The following is a 19,721-nucleotide window of genomic DNA, read 5'->3' on the forward strand; positions in this document are numbered from 1 at the left end:
GTTTGTGTGGTCACACCAGGAGGCTTAGTGGGCTGCATCTGTCACCAGGGGGCGGCAGCATCATTGGTGGGCACGAGCCAGGGGACCGCTGGGGGATAAAAGCTGGCTTTGGTATCTGCAACTGTTTCCCCGAAGAGAAGAAGTGCTTCTGTGAGCCTGAAGACAACCAGGGTGAGTGGGTAGAGGGCACTGCTGGGGTCACATGCAGGGCAGGGCTCCTCACACCTCCCTGAGCCCCAGTGAGCCAGGGAGGAAAATTGTAGGAAGGCTGGTAAAACCCGGGAGACCCTCGTCCTTCTCTCTGGGCCTCGGTTCCCCAATCTGTGCAGACAGGTCTAGGTCAGGGCCTCTACAGAGTGACTTCCAGCCCAGAGTTCTATGGGAAAGATTGGGCTGGAAATTTCTTTCACCAAATAACTCAGCATCTACTCAGATGGTCCTTGGGCAGGGTCTTCTCTGGGCCCATGGCATCATCTGGCCGGAACCCCGCCCTCCCAGCCAGAGCCTGCAGGTATGCCTTCTGGGCCAGCAGGTGCCGTGGGTGGCCTGGGCCTGAGCACCCGGGGAGATTTCCTGCCTGAGCCCAAGGACAGTTTTCTTGCTCTTGAGTTGTTGCTGCATGATGCTAGATCGGGAGCCACTTTCCTTCCGTCTCCTGGTTTTATAAAGAAAATACGACATCAGGCACATGGAAGAGGGACTCCGCCTCCCCACCAGCGCTCCAGGGCCCACCGGCTTCGGTGCAGCCTTCCACACCTTCCTCCTGGTGTGGCGCATATGCTGCCTCTGCCCTGTGACCTCGGGCAGGCTGCTCAAACTCCCTGGGCCTCTTGGCCCTTCTGTAGGAGGGTGACAACCGTCTCCATAGGGAAAACGTACGGCACAGTGCCTGCCGAGCGGCGGGTGCCGTGTGAGCGTCTGTGTTGCCCTCGCATGCTGGCTCCAGCAGCACTTGCCGGCGGCTCCGGCTGCCAGGCAGCCCTCCAGTGGTGGGCACCGGGCCCTCCTGGCACGCCGTTCCTCATGGCCACCCCTGCCCGCAGACCCGCTGTGCGATGAGCTCTGCCGCACGGTGATCGCGGCGGCCGTGCTCTTCTCCTTCATTGTCTCCATGCTGCTCTCCACCTTCTGCATCCACCGCTACCACAAGAATGCCCACAAGCCGCCCGTCGCCTCCGCCGAGATGACCTTCCGCCGGCCAGCCCAGGCCTTCCCAGTCAGCTACTCTTCGTCGGGCGCCCGCCGGCCCTCCTTGGACTCCATGGAGAACCAGGTGTCTGTGGACGCCTTCAAGATCCCGGTGAGGCTCAGAGCAGGGCCTCGGCCTGAGAGGCCGCCATCCTGGAGGCCCTGCAGGGGGCACTGGCCTCGGGCCTGGGGAAGCAGGGAGGTGTGGGGAAGGGCACACGGGGCTCCCTGGTGCCAAGTGTCCTGTAGCTCACAAGCAGCTAATGCATCCTCGCCCACCAGGAAGATGCCATGAGCAACCCCGAGTTTTCGCGGAGCTGCCTTCCAGGGAGGGCAGGCGGGTGGAGGGCTGCAGAGGGCATGGGGCAGTTGAGCAGAGTAGAGAGTGCTAGGTGCTAATTTAGGTGGACTGAGATTTGGGAGGGTGGGCCACGCCATACCTGATAGGGAACTGTCCTGCAGATGCCCCAAGGATGGGGGGGGTGGAGAGGCCCTGAGGAAGACTGTGGATTTTATTCTCAGAGGGTGGGGCACTGGGGTTTGGGGATTCAGTGGAAGAGGCCCATATTTGGCCTTCATTTCTGCAGGCTGCTCTATTGGGGAGTCTATGGTGTGGGTGCAAAAGTGGGAGCCCTGTGATGAGGCACTCTCCTCGTCCAGGCAAAAGATGGCAACAGGCAGGGCCTGGGCCAGGGTGGCAGCAGTGGGGAGGGGAGTTCATTTGGGGAGTGGAGAAAGGGCCACCGTGGGGCCTCTGAGCCGGCTGTGGCAGAGGCAGGCCCCAGGACTCTGTAAGCAGTGGGCTGATAGAGCGTGCTGGCCAGAGCCAGCGGGCTTCCAATCCCCCTTCTCCGTGGGAGGACCTGGGCCTGCAGTTACTGTGTGCTCCTTAGAGCCTCCATCCTGCCTAGGCCTCCCCTCAGCCTGCGGTGCTTCTTCTGTGTCCCTGCTGGCAACTGCTAAGGAGCTGGAAGCCAGATTCTAAGAGGGACTGAGGAGAGGTGTGTGTGAACAGAAGCTCCACCTCCAAGGCCTGGCAGGGAACATCGCCCCTTGACAGGGACCTCCAAGCAGAAAGCTCAGGAGTCACCAGGCCTTTGGCAGTACCCAACCAGGGCTGGGAGGTGGCCATGGTTTGTAGGAGGAGCCACCCAAGGGTACTCACCCCTTAGTATGGGTCTGGGCCATGGGAGCCATTCTCACATGTGGTAGACACCGCAGCCTCTATCCTAGATTTCCTAGCTCCAGTCGCTCAGCAGATGGGGTCTATGACCCCTGTCCTGGGAAGCATCTCAGCCTCCACAGGAGGCCTCTGGGATGAGCCATTTGATTCCTTTATAAATGCAGGCAGTCTACGGAGAGGTCACAAGAAGGGCAGTGCTGGTGGGTGCTCGAACAAGTGGACACACACCACCCTCAGCCTACGTCAGCTTGGGCCTGCAGCACGGAGAAGCCAGAACCCAGCCTAAGGCCCAAGGGCTACATTGACCAGCTCTGAGGGCACATTACTCAACTGCTTGACCTTAGTTGTCTCTTATATAAAGTAGAATTTTTAATGTCTTTTAAGAAGATCAAATCAGTGCTCTCCGCACAGATTTAGTGCAGTTTCCATGTGCAGTGAATGCTTATCCAGTGCAGTGTGGAGGTAAGGACACCAGGGTAACAATGATGATGTTGTCAACTCTGTCCCTGACTGTGGGTTCCTGGGGAACCTGAGCTGACACCAGGATGCCCAGGAGCTAGCCAGCAGGAGCCTGAGACACGGTGCTGAGAGGAGGCCGCCTCTGCCCACAAGGAGCGCACTCACACACACCTATACCTGGGTGTTCAAAGCATGGCTTTGCTTGGCAGGACAGTAGGCCCAGTGGTGTCATCTGTGTGGGTCAGGCGAGTCTGGCAGGGTGCATCATAGCAGCACCCCCAGGCCACACCCACATCCAGCTGCAGGGAGACTTGGGGCAATGGACGCCCAGTGCTGGCACAGGAGGGGAGGTTCCAGCATCCCCAGGACAGGCTTTGGCATCCCCAGTCAGAGTTCAAGGATGTGAGGCCAGGCTGGGGTCTGGGAAGCTGTCCCAGAGTCATCTTGAGTGGGATTTCAGTGGGAAGGCAGGGTGGGTAGAGGGAAGAAGCCACATCCATGTGAGCACCCCCTGGGTGCTAAGTAAGCCCTGAACTTCTTGTTTGAGAGACAAGAACGTGGGTCAGGGAAGGCTGAGACCATGTTCGGGTAGACCGGGGACAAGCAAGGGTTCAGGCATCCAGAGTCCAGGCCATTCTGGGCCAACAGCTATCTTCCCATAAGGTGTGAGGTCCTGCCCTCGGTGCAGGGGGATGACCAGCGCCCGCTGGGTTACGTGGCAGTGGTTTGCACACTGGAGCTTGTCTGCTGGGGTCTCATTTATGGGCCTTGTCTTCTTTTCCTCTTATCCTCACCAACTTTCTCCCTTTTCCTCTTCTTCCCCTTCCTTCAACCCCACCTAGGAAGATCCGAAGTGGGAATTCCCTCGGAAGAACTTGGTTCTTGGAAAAACTCTGGGAGAAGGGGAATTTGGAAAAGTGGTTAAGGCAACAGCCTTCCGGCTTAAAGGCAAAGCAGGATACACGACCGTGGCCGTGAAGATGCTGAAAGGTACCCCTCCAGGCAGTGGGAACAGGTGGCTCTGTTGGAGCCCCGAGGGCTGGACAGAGCTGCCCTGAAAACCAGGGTGCTGGCAGCCAGCCCGGGGCCTTCTCAAGAGCCCCCCCCGCCCCTGTTGCTATTCTTGAGTGGCTGCATTCTAGAGACCTGGGTGACACGGGCCAGGGCAGTCCCTGGAGAAACAGGGTAAGAGGACTTTCCTCACTTGGAAGGTTCTAGAGTGTGCTGCTTCTGCACCAATGTTGGGTAGAGAGCTGGGTTTTTCAAAAATTAAAAACTGACAGCTCTCCCATCCTAGTCTGCCCCATTCATTCCTCTCAGCCGAGTGCCTCTGGGGTCCTGGTGAGGAAGCCACCTGTAAGGACTGGCCCCTGGCCCCTGGGGCCCTGCCTGGCCTGATCCCCGGTGGCCCCCCATGGATCTGCCCTGCCTCTGTGACCAGTTGTGCCTTAAGTCTGGCTCTAAGTGGGCACACACTCACCCAAACACACACTCTCCCACTGGTGTTTCTGAGCTGAGACTGGGTGGACGGCCCTCTGCCATGACCAGACTCTGGTTCGCATGGACCAAGGGCCCAGGGGCCATGCAGTGGGTACAGGTTGGCAGGTGCACATGAGAATTCTAGTTTAACACTCGGGGCTACACTGTGCAGGGTGATTCTGAATGCTTACCTAGGCCCTCAGACTGGGGTCTCCCCATGCCTCCCTGAGGCCCCAGGCACTAAGGGGGCACATCGAGACCAGCCCCCAGGCCACCATGTATGGGTCCCAACACCCTCTCAGGAGAGAGAGCTGTCCTCTCTCTTCCAGACAAGCGTGCAGCCAGAGGGCGATGTGGTACCACTCGGCAGGGGCTTGTGGGGCAACTGCCCTGGGAGGCCTGTGTAGCCACAGCTTCTGACTGCACATCCCTCCCCTCAGGCGTCAGCTTCTGGTGGGAGCCCAAGCACAGCTCTGCCACCCTCAGGATGCATATGCTCAGCGTGGCAGGAGGCCACCTCTGTGAAGTCCCATCACCTCCAGCTTTCTCCAGGGCCTCACCCTCTTGTTGAGTGCTTGGTCAGCAGGTGCTTTAGGACATGGGACAGTCCTCCTACCTTCCAGAAGGATTTGTGAGGACGGTCTCTATGCACCTCTGTCCTTGAAAGATGGCAATTGCAGGGAAATACTGCCACACACACACGGCCTGGTCCAGGAAGGGTTTCCATGGAAAGACTTTCCTGATGCAGAAGTTTGCTCATCAGGGTTATTCCCTGGAGGCAGATGAGGCCACCGCTGACCATCCTACAGGCAAAGAGAAGTCCCGAGCGGCAGGGTCCTTGGGGGCCTTGTCTAAACCTGGGTAGGCTGTGTGGGAAGGAGATAACCAGGGTCTATACAGACCTAAGATGTAGGTCCGGTGACCCAGGGTGTTCACAGAAGGGGCTTCTAGAAGGGATTGGTTTGCAAGTCGCTGTGTTGATGTGCATTTCAGAGAACGCCTCCCCAAGTGAGCTGCGGGACCTCCTGTCAGAGTTCAACCTCCTGAAGCAGGTCAACCACCCTCATGTCATCAAGCTGTACGGGGCCTGCAGCCAGGATGGTAAGGCCGGCCAAGGGGCAGGCAACTGCCCAGTGCAGGCTCAGGCTCTGGGCTGCTTCATTCTTCCTCCTTCCCCTTCCTTGTCCTCTGTGGCTCCAGCCCCCATCTGGAGCCTGCGTCCTCCCTTGTCGGGGAGAGGACCAGGAGGGGCTGCCGCAGGAGCATTGCATGAGGCCTCTGCTCCGAGCATGTTCCCTGGGCCTGCTGCAGCTGCTCAGAGGCCTCTGGTGACATCCTGGTTTGTCAGCACCCTGTTCCAGGAGGAGCCCCAGGGCAGGGAGCTCTAGAAACAGATGGTGTGTCCTGGGGACTGGGGACTAGGCGTGCCATGACCTTCAAGTGACCCCAACCGCAGCCCTGCATGGTGAAGGCATTGTCACCATTTCTTACATAAGGACACAGGAGATTGTCCTGGTCTGTGCCACTCCAGGGCCTCTCACCATGTGTGTGCACGTGTGCACAGATGTGCGTGTTGTGAGTATGAGAGGGCAGGGTCCCCCAGGGAGAGGGCAGCAAGGATGCTGGTCGGCACCAGCAGGACTCAAGGCTGGGCCTCGGCGAAGATGGCAGCCTCAGAGCTGCTGAGAACAGGGAGCAGGGAGCAGGCACCACGTGAGGCTTCGGATTCTCTGCCTGCATCTACCATACCCAGCCTGCGCTGCAGTGGGGCCGAGCTGTAGAAAGACATGACATCCTAGCAGCAAGGGCGTGCCTCCCAGGGGAGCACTGAGCACAGTGGCTGCCTGCCATGGGCACCCCAGAAGGTTGTGCTCATCTGCCCAGGGAGCCCACTTTGGCATGGGCCGTGCAAGGAGAGCAAGCCGTGCAAGAGTGAGCTGGGACTGAAACATGTATTTGTGCTGTGTGAAGCCCAGGCCAGTGGCCAGAGCAGGGCTATTTCCTTCTGCCCACTTCTGGCAGGGTGCAGAGCCTGCTTGGGGACCCTGCCCCCTCCTCCCGTGCTCCCAGAGCTGGCCTGACTTCTGACAGCCCAGGGCCCTGCAGGCGGCCAGCTCACAGCCCCCTCTCACCGCCCCCCCCACCCAGGGCCACTCTTCCTCATTGTGGAGTATGCCAAATACGGCTCCCTGCGGGGCTTCCTCCGAGAGAGCCGCAAGGCGGGGCCGGGCTACGTGGGCAGTGGAGGCAGCCGCAGCTCCAGCTACCTGGACAACCCCGAGGAGCGGGCCCTGACCATGGGCGACCTCATCTCCTTCGCCTGGCAGATCTCTCGGGGGATGCGGTACCTGGCGGAGATGAAGGTGTGTGCCACGCAAGCCGGGGCCCCCACTGCCTATGATGGGGACCTAGGTTTCAGGGGTCCCTGCTGTTGTCTTCCTCGCAGCTTGTCCATCGGGACTTGGCCGCCAGAAACGTCCTGGTAGCCGAGGGGCGGAAGATGAAGATTTCGGATTTTGGCCTGTCCCGAGATGTTTATGAAGAGGATTCCTATGTGAAGAGGAGCAAGGTACCTGGTCCCCGGGGGGTGACCCAGGGCTCCTGGGGAGGGTGTAGGGCAGGGAGCAGCATTCCCACAGTGGGTGGGCGCGGAGCCCTTAGAACATCCAGGGAACAGAGAGCAGAGGCTTAGGGTATGAACTTCTAGCCCTCATCTGCAAATCCTTCCCTGGTTCCTGGGTCCCCAGAGACCCAGCTCAGGACTCACCCCAGGTCTGTTCCTTCTCTTCCTGAGCGCCACACCCGACCTTTCAGAGCACCTACTGGGGAACCGGGGCCCCGCAGCATCTCTTGCTTTTAATCACCACCACCTTTGAAGGTCACCTAGTGCTGCAGAAATGACAGTTGTCTCTGCAGTTGTTCCTCTCGCTTCTACAGGATGAAAGTCCCGTTTCCTCTCTGTGTAACTTTAGCTCTTCGCTCAAAGGAGACTGAAGTCAATACACCTGAGTGCAGCAGTCATTCTGGGGCAGGAAGGAATGAACTGCTTTACAGGTGGGGGTTCCCCTGGGCCGGGGGCCTGGGAACCCTTGGCTGGGTGAGTTTGCAAGGCTCACAGGGAGGCCCTGGAGATGGAGTCCAGAGACCCGGCGTAGGGTTCCCAGACACTTTCTCCAAACCTCTGAAATAGGTGGTCTGGGGCCCTTCGGCGGAAATCTGCTTCGCCGTGTTGTTCAGTTCCCTGTGGCCCTTGTCCTAACCCTCCTAGTTCTACTGCTCTGTCAGTCGCTCCCCTGCAGCCTCCTTGTGACAGAACAGACAGGGCCACTCACGGGGCTGTTCAGGAGTCATAGCTGACTGGCCTTCAGAACAGACACTGCTCAAAACAACATACAAAAAGCAACTTGTGTAGACCTCAGATCTGCCGTAAGGGGTCAGGAGAAGCCCCGTGCCGCCACAGGCTGTGAGGATGGGGTTTCCTTTCTTCTGGGGTTTCCATTGTGACAGGATATCTCAGAACTGCCGAAGGGGAAGTGGAGAGGGGCTGCTTCCCACCCTGTGCAGGGGTGTGGACAGAGTCTTTCTATTGATGCACCAGTCCCCCAAGAACGGCCCATGTCATGGAGCAGAGAAGTACAGGTGTCCAAGCACGAAGCCCCCTAGAGAGCCCAGGTAGCAAGCAGTGTTGTTATAGAAAATCACACTTCGTTAAAGATGCAAATCCTAAAGAAGGCTTTAAAGAAAAAGAAATTACAGGACATGTTGCATTAAAATGCAATGCATGCATTTTTGGTTGGTTTGTGTCGTAAGACTTACCTACTTGAGCTGTTTCTCAAGTTCCATTGGAAAGCATTTGTTAGGTCTGACCCCAGTGCCTCTACAGTGGGGGCAGTCTCTCAGAGGAGGCTAACAAGATTCACGGGCTAAAGTGATAGGGGAAAAAGCAGCCCCAAGGCATGGAAACAGATTTCTTCCCTCAGGGCTTCTCGGAAAAGACTTCAGTGTGTTGGTTTGTGTCATAAGTCCCCAAGATGGAAACGCTGGAAATTGGTTTCCCAAACTCATTCCCCCTCAGAAATGGGGAGATCTTGCTGGATGGCGTTCTTGGCCTACACGTTGGGCATCACAACTCAGGGTACCCCAGAGCCCTCTGGACCTGTCTGTAGGGAAACCTGGCTTGGGCATGGTCATGATTCCTTGGGTTTCTACTCAGCAGGGATGTGGTGCATGACAAGGACGCCTTGTGTAGCTGTGAGCAGGCCAGCTGACTCCCTCCAGCGTCTCAGCTGTGCCTGGGAGACCCAGACTAGAGTTGCAGCCCCTCTGAGGCCATGCTGCCAATTCTGTATCTGGGCGTACTCTGGACATCATTACTCAGCATCCCTCCAGAGCTGGAAATGCCTGGGACATGGCCTCACCCTCCTCCACAGCCCTGACCTCTGGGTTCCAGGGTGTCAGGGCGATGTTAATGCCTTTCCTTCATTCCCTTTTTAGGGTCGGATTCCAGTCAAATGGATGGCAATTGAGTCTCTTTTCGATCATATCTACACCACCCAAAGTGATGTGTAAGTGTGGGTGTTGCCTTCCTGGGGTCCAGGTTACATGCATAGTGTGCCGTGATGCCTCTCTGGGCAGCTTGGCTGGGGGACAAGTGCCTGTTGGCTTGTACCAACCATCTGCAATGACCAAGCTGAAGAGGCTTCATGTATTCGTTCAGCAAATGGCAGGGGCCCACGCAGTGGTTCTGAGAGTCACAGTGAAATGCATGAGAGCAGTGAGCAGGTAACTGCAAATTCTGCTCGCTGCTCCCCTTCCCAGCCCCTCCCTCTCCTGTCTGGGCATCTTAGTGCCACACAGGCCCAACCAAACAGTTCCCCTCTGTGGATCCGAGTGTGGGCTGGGCTCAGGCAAGGTTCCCTGGGAGTGGAGTGGTCCCCACCCACAGGTAGGGTGGCCTGGAGTGAGTTGCTAGGCTGGTGTGTCCCAAACTGCTCATAGAAGGGAACCAAAACTTGGCCTTTCAGGTCAAATCACAAGACTTGGTAGTTTTCGGAAACACAACAGACTTGTTTCTAAGTGTTCTGTCATCAACAGACATGCATATCTTGAATAATGTGAGCTGAGGAAAGGCAGTTCCTGAACAATTTTAAACAGCTGTGTTCAGATTACGTAAAGCTGACTGTAGACAGTTAGAAAATGCAGAGATAAGGGTAATGAAGACACTGGACGTCACTTGGATCCCACTGCCCCTACGTAACTCCTGCAGGTCCTGGCATACACGGGCCTTCTAGTGTTTTCCATGGTGTGCAGGTATATGCTTTTTATTGCTGTAAGTGGGCTCGTGATAATGCTGTTTTGTGATACGATTTTGTTCCCACTTCACAGTAAATTTTCCCTCACAGTTAAATATTTTTCTGTGGCAGTGCCTTTTTTCTTCTAAGATTTTATGAAAATTGCCAAGCCCACAGGAAAGGTGAAGGGATTGTGCAGGCAGCCCCATGCCCCGTGGTCTAGGTCCCCGCCCCGCGTGCTGCTGACTTGCTCGGCAGCTCTGTGCTGTCTCTCATGCTTTGGCGCATCTCCACGGGGCCAGCCAAGTACCCCTTGTGGATATGGGGTCCGAGCTTGGGCAGTGGCTTGGTGGGGCTTCAGCACCGCAGGGGTGAGCAGGGCCAGCAGATGGCTTCTCCCCACCTCCATTCCACATCCATCCATCCAGTCAGGCCTTGGCTGGCTCTTTGCACCGGGGGCTGATGGGATCAACAGCTGCTGGGAGGGTGGACGTCTGGTCTGCTGAGCCCAGTATGGCCGCTCACTGGTTGTCTCGCTCCTCTTAGGTGGTCCTTCGGTGTCCTGCTGTGGGAGATTGTGACTCTGGGGGGCAATCCCTACCCCGGGATTCCTCCGGAGCGGCTCTTCAACCTTCTGAAGACAGGATACCGGATGGAGAGGCCCGACAACTGCAGCGAGGAGATGTGAGCAGGCTTTCCTTTGGCCCAGCCTCCCTCAGACACAGACAACATACTCCCTCCCTCCCTGCTCCCGAGCAGCCCTGGGCACCAGGGTGAACCGGGTGGTAGGTAGGAACAGGGGAGAGCATGCCAAGGCAGAAGTCGGAGAACCACCACTGGGCATGACAGCAGATGCTGGGCATCCTGACTCTGCTGGGGGCTGAGTGAGCTTCCTGGGGTCGGGGGGAGACTTACATGGATGAGAGGAAGTAGGGTCAACGAGAAGTAGTGGAAAGGATCAAAGGGTGCTTCAGGCCCAGGAAGCAGATTAAGCCCAAGGCCTGTCCCCACAGGACCCTTGGGGAGGGGCAGGCGATTCAGGATGACCTTAGGGGTGCATGGTGGGGAGTGCCCACGTGGAGAGAGAGAGGTCGGTAGGGGGCAGGCAAGAAGACCCAGCACCACAGCCTGAGAGCGGCAGAGTCTTCACATATGGTGGTTCCAGCAGATGATTCTCAGAGGACAGGCTGAGAACACATGAGAAAGGGCCCATCGCTAGCAGAAACATGCTGGTCCATTCGTCCCACAAAATCTGTTGTGTGCCTGCCATGTGCCTGGCTCAGAGCTAAATACGGGAGTGCAGGGGTGGGTAGGTGCCATCTCCCTGGATGGCCTGGGCCGGCAGCTGGCTGGCCTAACACACAGTCACATGGCAGCCCTGGGGGCCCTGCAGCCATGCCAGGAACCCAGGGAAGTGAGGAAGTGAGGAAGGCACCAGAAAGAGGTATGACTGGCGGAAGTTTTGTTTGTTTCTACAACCAGGTCATACTTCATTAGTGTTTGAAAGACTGGCGTTGCTCCCTTAGCCACCATAGGGGGTATGGCGTCCTGTCAGCTATTTATCAGCATCTCTGAAAGGGAAGTGAAGACAAATCTTTCTCAAGGGAAAGGAGACTCACAAGACACTGGACCACAGCACTAGGCACCTAAGCGCCTAGTGACCCCTCAGATCCTGGCCCAGCTCAGAGAAGGATGCTAATGATGCAGAGATGGCTTTGGGGTTTGAGAACAGAGCCCTCTGGGCCCAGGGCACAGTGCGGGGTGCGACAGCCATGATGGGGCAGTCCTAGCTGGGTCCTAACTGCCCATCCGTGCTCCCCACCAGGTATGGTCTAATGCTGCAGTGTTGGAAGCAGGAACCAGACAAGAGGCCAGTGTTTGCTGACATCAGCAAAGACCTGGAGAAGATGATGGTTAAGAACAGAGTGAGTACCTGGAGCCAATTCCTGGTGTCGGCCACCTGCAGCCTGAACATGGCAGTGGGGGTTTCCCACCTCACCCCAGTTCTATGGAGTTCCCAGGCAGGGGCAGAGCAAGGCTGTGCAAAGGGAGGTGGTCGTGCTGTCCCCCAAGGGCAGCTAATGACTGAACCCTTCTCCTTGAACCAGGCCCCTTCTCAAATCATAAACCAAGATTCTTCTCTTTATACTTAGAAAGAACTCTCCACAGACAGGTGTGGGAGGCAAATATTCCAAGGTTAAAATAATTTTTAGTAATGGAACATGAGAGAGTAGAGTTGAAGTGGGTATCCTAAACTCAAATGCTGCGAGGGGCCTGGTTGGAGGTTGGCAGTGGCTAGGGAGTGGTAGGGGCTGTGGCGACCAGGAGCACACAGCCCCTCTGAAGGATCCCTCGCTGTAGCCACACACAATCTAGAGGAATATGAGTGCCAGAGTGTCAGGTCTTCTGAATTTTAAAGGATATTTATGTTAAGTTTTCCAATCTTTAATGTTAATAACTCATTTAAATTTCCAAACGCTCAGTCTGGTCCAAATAAAGCATATCTGGGAGGCTAGATTCAGTCTGTGTGCCTCCAGCTTACAACTCTGTAAGGTAAATGAGAAAGCCAACAAGTTTCAACTAATATTTATTGAGCAACTGCCGTGTATCATATTCTGTCTCAGATGCTGGAAATACAAGTCAACAAGACAGGCACAGATCTTGCTTTCAGGGTTTCATCTTAGCATTGACACATTGACGAAAAGTTGGCATTTCTTCATACACAAAAACTGTGTATGAAGGCTGCTTGTAATAAAACCTAACATCAGTGTACCACTTGGGCCAAGCCTCCAAATCCTGTGAACACAGGGTTACATTAAATAAAAAAAACAAGTGATGCCAAGAGAGCCAGCCTTCCTAGAACAGAGCTGAGAAACAGCCAGGAAAATGCTAGAACTGTTCTTGACACATTTAACCAGGGCGGCGGCAGTGGAAGGCTCTGGGAAATCATCAGGCTTAGGAGCTAAAGCCCATAGCAGCATCCTACGCAAAACTCACATCGAGGACTTCAGATTTCTGCATCCTGACGTGCTGTTCTAGACAGTAGGGGTCCTCCGAGGAAAGCTGAAAAGTGTCCAGCAAACTGGAGATGCTTCTTGACACTCCCACATGAGTAATGGGGCTGCAGTGGGCTCTTCCAGAGCCTCAGGTCTGGTAAAAAGGCCAGTACCCCGGCGCTGGGTGTGGTACCCCCATCATGCTGCAAGAGATAGCATTAGGGCAATGGAGGAGCCCATTTCTGCCCCAAGAAGGTGAATTTCTAGGGGAAGCAATAACGGCTGTGGAGCAGAGCCAGCGAAGCAGAGCCGGGGAGAGCGGGCTCTCTGGCGAGGGCTCAGGTCTCACGGAGAGGCTAGTAAGCCAACAGGGGGTGGGACCCAACCAGGGCTTCTGCCTTCAGATGGGGAGGGGGAGGGTGCAAGTCCAGTTGTGGCCCACGCCAGGGTGACCAGCCGTCTCTCTCTTCCAGGACTACTTGGACCTGGCCGCGTCCACCCCATCGGACTCCCTGCTTTACGACGACGGCCTCTCGGAGGAGGAGATGCCCCTGGTGGACTGTAATAATGCTCCCCTCCCTCGAGCCCTCCCCTCCACGTGGATTGAAAACAAACTCTATGGTAGAATTTCACATGCATTTACTAGATTCTAGCAACATCGTTCCTCTCTGCACTATCCTTACTCTCTGTAATGCTTTTTAAGAGTGTTTCTGATCTGAATGAAACCAAAGTTCTCCCTGAACCTTTTTATTTGTAAATGTCTGACTTTGCATCCGTTTACATTCAGGCATTTTTTTGAAACTATGTTTTTTTAAAAGGATGTGAAAATAAGTATAATTACCACACTGCCCGGCAACTTATGATTATGGAGAAGAAAGAGAGCTGGGCAGAACTCTCAGGGGATATTGAGAAAATGATAAATAAGTCGTCTCTGGGGTGGGTATGTATCAAGTCATAGTACTTCTAATTTAACTACTGGGATAAATTTACCCAATCTGGGGAGGCAGTTAATTGAGACAGGAGGAGCCAGCACCACCCTGCCTGCACTGAGGGCACAGCCTGTGGTCACTCCCAGACCCCATCTGGGCAGGCAGGTGGCTCTCAGAGGCCACTCGGTACTAGGGAGCATTGGCCGGCCCGGCCTGAGCCCCGCCCACATGCCCACCACCAGGGAGGACACCTGCAGACTGATGTTTTCACATCCTTTGCATTACACACTGTCATGACAGTTGTCGCTCATGAAGTCAGTGCTAAAAGCTGGAGCAAATGCTTTTGAAAGAACATAGTCTGTGGTGCTGTGGTCTTGCAATGGACAGTAAATATGGTTCTTGCCAAAACTCCTTCTTTTGTCTTTGATTAAATACTTGAAAATTTTTCTGTTTCCTAACTTGATCATTGATTGTTTTTAAATCTTGGAGTTTCAAGCATTTTTCAGCCGAGATTGTTCCTTTTGCATGCCTCCTGAGTCACTGATTCCTTGCTGGCTTTGGGTCTAGCGCTACACGCCATTTGTCCTGTCGACGCTGTGGGGCTCGCCCGCGTGCACCCCTGATTTGGAAGATTCTCTCCTCCGTGGTGGGCTTGGATGGAAGACGAGTAGGCTTCTTACGTTAGAGAACTTTTTATAGAAGCTTCCCACTGCAGTAAGCCCTTTAATTCAGCAGTGCTTTATGCTGTCTTAGAAAAAAGACTTAAACAGGTCAACAAATATTTATATCAGATTTCGGAGTTCGAAGCTCATAAAAAAAGCAAAATTGGTAGTTTCTGTTAAGTTCCAGTTACCAAGAGAGCACGTGATCTTTCCCCCAAAAATATAACAGTGTTTTGGAAACCTGGAGCACGAAAGCATTCATGTAATTGGCACAGAAACCAGAAAGTTTGGTTTGAACCTCAAAGGGAGTTTTGCCAAGGCCTTACTGTCTGCACATGAAGTTTTGGTTCTTCAGTGCAGAACAAATGATCTGTTTTCATTTTTAGGCATGTCAGACCCGAACTGGCCTGAAGAGAGTCCTGTACCACTCACGAGAGCTGATGGCACTAACACTGTGTGTCCAAGATATGCAAATGATAGTGTATATGCTAACTGGATGGTTTCACCCTCAGCGGCACAATTAACGGACGCATTTGATAGTTAACATTTCTTTGTGAAAGGTAACGGACTCCCAAGGGGAAGAAACATGCTGAGAACGGAAAGTGTGCCGGCCCCCCCTTTGTACACTTGACACTTGGCTGGTGATTTTCCCTCCTGGCAGACGTAGCCACTGGACCAGAGTTGCAAGTCCAGCCTTTAGTTAGTCCTTCCTCTTCGGCCCTCAGCAGCACCCTGTGTGGGTCCTTGTTCACCGGTGACCACCACACATTCTGTGCTCACACACGTGGGTCCCTCACTCACTACCTGAGCTGTTTGATTTTTCTGGTTGCTGCCAAAGAGGGCCACAAGATTTAAACATGAAGCACACACACCAGAAGGGCAACAGGAAAACAACAACAAAACAAAACAAAACAAAACAAAAACTGGCCCAAACGACATGTTCTTGCTCAGAGCAAGAGCCCAGCAAGGCCTTAGAGTGGGGTCAAAGCCCTGCCAGGGCTGGGAGGGATGAGGGGACCTCGGGATAGGCCTCCCCTCAGCATTTGAGATCCTGAGAACGGTTTTTTTAGAATCATGGCACCTTTTCTTACGAAGACATTTGATTTTTATCATGATTTAAATGATTCTTAAATGTAGCACAATGGAGAGATTGGCTGCCAGATTTGTGACGTAGAGGGGCGGTGTGAGGGGAGAGGGCTCACCAGACACTTTGGTCCCCATCACTGAGTGATCACGGGCCCCTGACAAGAACAGTATGAAGAAAAGGGGCGTTTGAGTGGAGTGGCCTCCGGTCCAAGGATTGCTGACAGCAGACTTGGCAGCTGTGAAGCCCACTGCTGCCAGCCTTCAGCGCACCGCACGTCTGGCGCCCCAAAAGCAGAGTGGCTCATCTCACCCAAGAGGAGTGGGTGGGGTTAGTGCTCGGTTTAAAAGGGACAATTCAGCTAGTTATATTAGAAGTAACGCTGACAAGGACCGAGGACTGCTACACCTCTGATTACAATTCTGATGTGGAAAAGACAATGTTTTGGCTCTCATAGAGCTTGTGTGAAAAGGTACGTGTATCCACTCTTTTCTGTGTTTGTAACGTGATGCTGCTCTAGGAGGACATTTTTGTTTACTAGATTCTGACCATGACTCATAAGCTTCTTGTCATTCTTCACTGCTTGTTTGTGGTCACGGACACTCAGCACTCCGCCCATCTTATGGGGGTGGCTTTCGGGAAGTCCCCGGCAGCTCTTCTTTTCTGTAACTTCGCCGGAGAGAGTCAGTTACCAACACCCTGCCTGGTCTTCAGACTGAAAGCACGGTGAAGGACTGACAGTGTCTCATCCAAATACTGTATCTTATAGGCATTTCACAAAAGCAGTAAAATTAGGGCATTTTTGTAGCTTGGATGAGTATGTATCAGAGCCTCACGGGGTGTGTGTGTATGCGTGCGCACACAAACCCAGAGAAAGAGCTGGAAAAACACTTACTAGAGAGGTAACATGGCTTTAGTTGAGGCCATTTTTCAGACATACTGTGGTGAGTTCTTTTAGAAATATCTAGTTGTGGTCAACTTCTGGTTTTCAGATGTGCTTAATGATAGTCTTTTTAAATGCAGAAAAAAAAGAATAAACTCTCTCAACTTGTTAAAAAAATACCTACTCAATAAGTGCAAGTTGCCACCGTAGGTTTGTTCTTGGCAGGGTGAGAATTCCAGGTCTAACTGGCTGACCCAGTGATGGGGAATTAACCCTTGACCAGTTATCTAATTGTCTATTCCTGAGTTTTAAAAGCACTCCTACTTACTAGTCCTATTGGACAATTTTCGTATGCATATACACCGAAGTTACTAGGTATTAAGTATTACTGAGTATTAAGTAGCAATCTGTCCATTATTAAAATTTGTAAAATCTATTTATGAAAGGTCATTAAACCATACCATGTGAATTTGCTTTTGTAATCAAGGTGACTAAGGAAATAATTTCAGTTATGTAAATAAAATCATGTATCATAAAATGTGTAAACTTCTTTTCTCTTTTTAACTTCCTCATTGGAAACATCAGGTTTCTGATTTTGAAGTTTCCATGTAAGGATTGAACTATCACAAGGAAATCTGTGGTGGTCACCACTGAGGAAGTAACAATGCTCAAAGAACTAGGAGGCGCTTGGCGATACCTTTGACTTGTCTTTCACAATATGTGTATGAATAGGCACATTGAGGGTAACTGTTAAAACTCCTCTAATTCTACCCTTCAGGGAATTCCTTCCTTTATGTTTCCTTCCCGAAATAGAGCAGCAGCTATGTCAAGTTCAGGTCTTTTCGGTTCTCCAGCAAATGTGGTTTATTTCTTGAAGCCAGAGTTGGACAGGTGTATGAGAGAGGATGTAAAATGCATAGTCATAACCATAGGCCCATTACGGTCAGAGGAAACATTTTGAACCACTATGAAGGTCAAAAGACTAAGTGCTTCTGTGTTGTCCTGTTGGGTTAGGCAGGCATTCTCTGAACTCATCCTCAATGCCTGGCAGGGAGCAGGCGGACCAGTTGACAAACACAAGTCGTTACCAACATAAATCTGATTTATGGTTGTGTCATGCAGTAGATGCTTAGGGCCCATGTTGTTTTCCCACGGGCATATGTACACACATGCACACACACACACATGAGCTGCTCCTGGCCCCCAGAGCTCCAGCTCCTGGCCCTCAGCACCCATTTCTGCTCTTGGTGTCTTCCTTCAATCTGGATCACAGGAACTGGAGGTAAATGTAATTTCTAGGGTGAACTATTTGTTACATCCTTTTCCTCTGAATGTTTAGAAACCCATGCTGAGAAAAGCTAATACTAAAATACTAAAAGCCCCTTTTTCAAGAGCATTGAACTTCCATCAGGAGTGTTTGTGTGTTTGGTTCATTTGTCTTAAAAAGCACATTTCTCCACCAACTTCCACAAAGGATGCTTTCCCACCATAAGGCCAGCTTATTTTAAGGGTGGAAATTTAGTTCAAGATAATGTCTGAGAATGGGGCTTGGACAAATACTTCATATATAAAAGAAAATTCAAAGGAAAAGCATAAGCTTCCCCAGTATAAATAAAGCATTTTTCCCCCAGTGAATGCTTTCCTCTCCTCCTTTGAGCATATTCACATGTAGGATATTTAGCAGGTGGCATTTAGGGTGGTTCTAGAAGGTGCCTGAGAAATCCTTACCTCTGTGGCCCTGGAAAGACATAGCATTGGTCTGAAGGCCATGTGCAGCGGGGGGGGGGGGGGCTTCCTCATCCCTTCGGCATGAAGATATGTGCGGAGCTTATCTGCTGCTCTTGCCCTCATACGAACAGAAAACACCCCTCTCCACTGAGGCCACCTGCTCTGTTCTCATCTCTCCTTCACAGACAGCGGGCTTGAATGGCCTTGTTAGAACTGTAGGGATTCACAGGAAGGATTCTTAGCTGACATCATGGAGAATCAGAACCTCTGTGTAGAGCATTTTTCAATGTGGAACCCCTCTCCATGTCTGCAGCCAAGGCCCCATGGGTGGCAGTGTGGCAGCAGGGAGAATACGCTTCACACCCAGGGTTAAGGGGCACACACTATCAGGGCCCGGAAGAAGTCACGGTTAATCTTTGCCACTCAGGTTTTGATGGCTGTGTCAAGCGATGAGATATTTTTGCAGATGTTTCTAGGATGTGCTAAATCACAGGACCTGGCCAACCAACATCTCTCAACGGGAGCCTGGGCCCAGAGTGGTGACATGGAGGCCATCGACAAGAATGTGGTGACCACAGGAACATCAGTGTCACAGGGAACTGGGCCAGGCAGCATGGAAGGAGTCACAGCCCGAGACCACCCCAAGCACTGCGATGTCAGGAGTTCTGTAGTCCACACCAGGAAGCACCATAATCCTGAATCCTTTCAGAGGACACTGAGCAATTCAAGTTCAAAGTTAGCATAAGCAAGCTAGGTAAGTACATTCCAAAACTAAAAAAAAAAAAAAAAAAAAATACAAGAACAAAAAAAAATTTTTTTTGAGAAGGAAATCATTTTGATATTTCATACACAGACAATATTTGCCATGAAAAGGGTCAATTTCATGAATAAAAATGTGATGTTCATTTTAAGCGTCCCCTGTTTCTGTTTATCTTGGTCAATTTTGTAAACAGTGCCAGAGTAAGCCATACACTTTTTGGCTGTTCTTATTTCTCACCTCTGTGCCAGTCCTTTTCTGCACCTGTCATTCCCCTCATGGAGGAAAGTCATTCCTGTGTGTCAGAAAGGGTCTAGACCCGGAGGAGGAAGAATGCAAGGCTGCCTCTTGCTAACTGAGGCAAGGGACTTAGCCCGGAGGACTGCAGGGAGCCCACACGTTACCTGCATCACAGTCCCTGTCCTCAGACGGGCTTCTCTCAACAACGGCCTATGATGTGCTGCGTGTTTTGTGCCTCCTGAGAGTTTTAAAGAGCTTGAAATTTTTCCTGGAAGTTCTGTGCCCACAGGGCCTGGCAGGCCAGGTGCATGCCAAGGGTTTGAGGGACCTCCTAAGTGTGTGGAAAGAAAAGATTATCAGAAATGATTTTTAAGAAAAGGAGTGACACAGAGGATGCAAGGATTCTGGTCTCTCATAAGATAGTCATTGAAAGAAGTAAAAGAAGTATTATGGTAGAAAATTGTATTTTTTAAGACAAGTCCAATTAGCTATAATCTTTAGTTTCATAGAAATAAGTAAAGACCGTCCAAATGAGAATGAACAGAGGTTATTTATTCTGAACTTGCTATAGTAAAGGAGTCAACCACCATCACTTGCTTTTGACAGAAAGTCAAAGACAGGCAGAGGAGGGAAAAGCTTTATAGTAAAAAAAAAAAAAAAAAAAAATAGGTGAGGGAGGGAGACCAGGCACTTGTGATTGGAGGTTGTTGGCATGGGGAAGCTGGAGATTGATTACCTAGAAGCCGGGCATCTTCTGGGATTTGCTTTGGGAAATATACTTGGCTTTCTCTGGTTGGTCCTGATTTGGAAATAGCAAAAGTGGGGAAATTAACAGTCATTGA

The 19,721-nt window shown here is 52.5% G+C and overlaps 1 protein-coding gene across 1 annotated transcript in view; it reads left to right on the forward strand.

The window, feature by feature from the left end:
* RET (ret proto-oncogene) overlaps positions 1 to 14,935 on the forward strand; it is a 57,452-nt gene extending 42,517 nt beyond the window's left edge. The window contains exons 10-20 of the mRNA XM_088020065.1: positions 49 to 171; positions 1,044 to 1,300; positions 3,673 to 3,820; positions 5,303 to 5,410; positions 6,458 to 6,672; positions 6,756 to 6,878; positions 8,804 to 8,874; positions 10,147 to 10,284; positions 11,426 to 11,525; positions 13,070 to 13,217; positions 14,574 to 14,935. Of these exons, the coding sequence (XP_087876191.1) occupies positions 49 to 171; positions 1,044 to 1,300; positions 3,673 to 3,820; positions 5,303 to 5,410; positions 6,458 to 6,672; positions 6,756 to 6,878; positions 8,804 to 8,874; positions 10,147 to 10,284; positions 11,426 to 11,525; positions 13,070 to 13,217; positions 14,574 to 14,731 (1,589 nt within the window). The 3' untranslated portion in view covers positions 14,732 to 14,935. The remainder of the gene's footprint in view (positions 1 to 48; positions 172 to 1,043; positions 1,301 to 3,672; positions 3,821 to 5,302; positions 5,411 to 6,457; positions 6,673 to 6,755; positions 6,879 to 8,803; positions 8,875 to 10,146; positions 10,285 to 11,425; positions 11,526 to 13,069; positions 13,218 to 14,573) is intronic.
* The last annotated feature ends 4,786 nt before the right edge of the window (positions 14,936 to 19,721 follow it).

The sequence above is a fragment of the Eumetopias jubatus genome, unplaced genomic scaffold (genome assembly GCF_037043125.1).
Source record: "Eumetopias jubatus isolate StellerSeaLion01/CBP00866 unplaced genomic scaffold, mEumJub1_p1.0 scaffold_17, whole genome shotgun sequence".
NCBI lineage: Eukaryota > Metazoa > Chordata > Mammalia > Carnivora > Otariidae > Eumetopias > Eumetopias jubatus.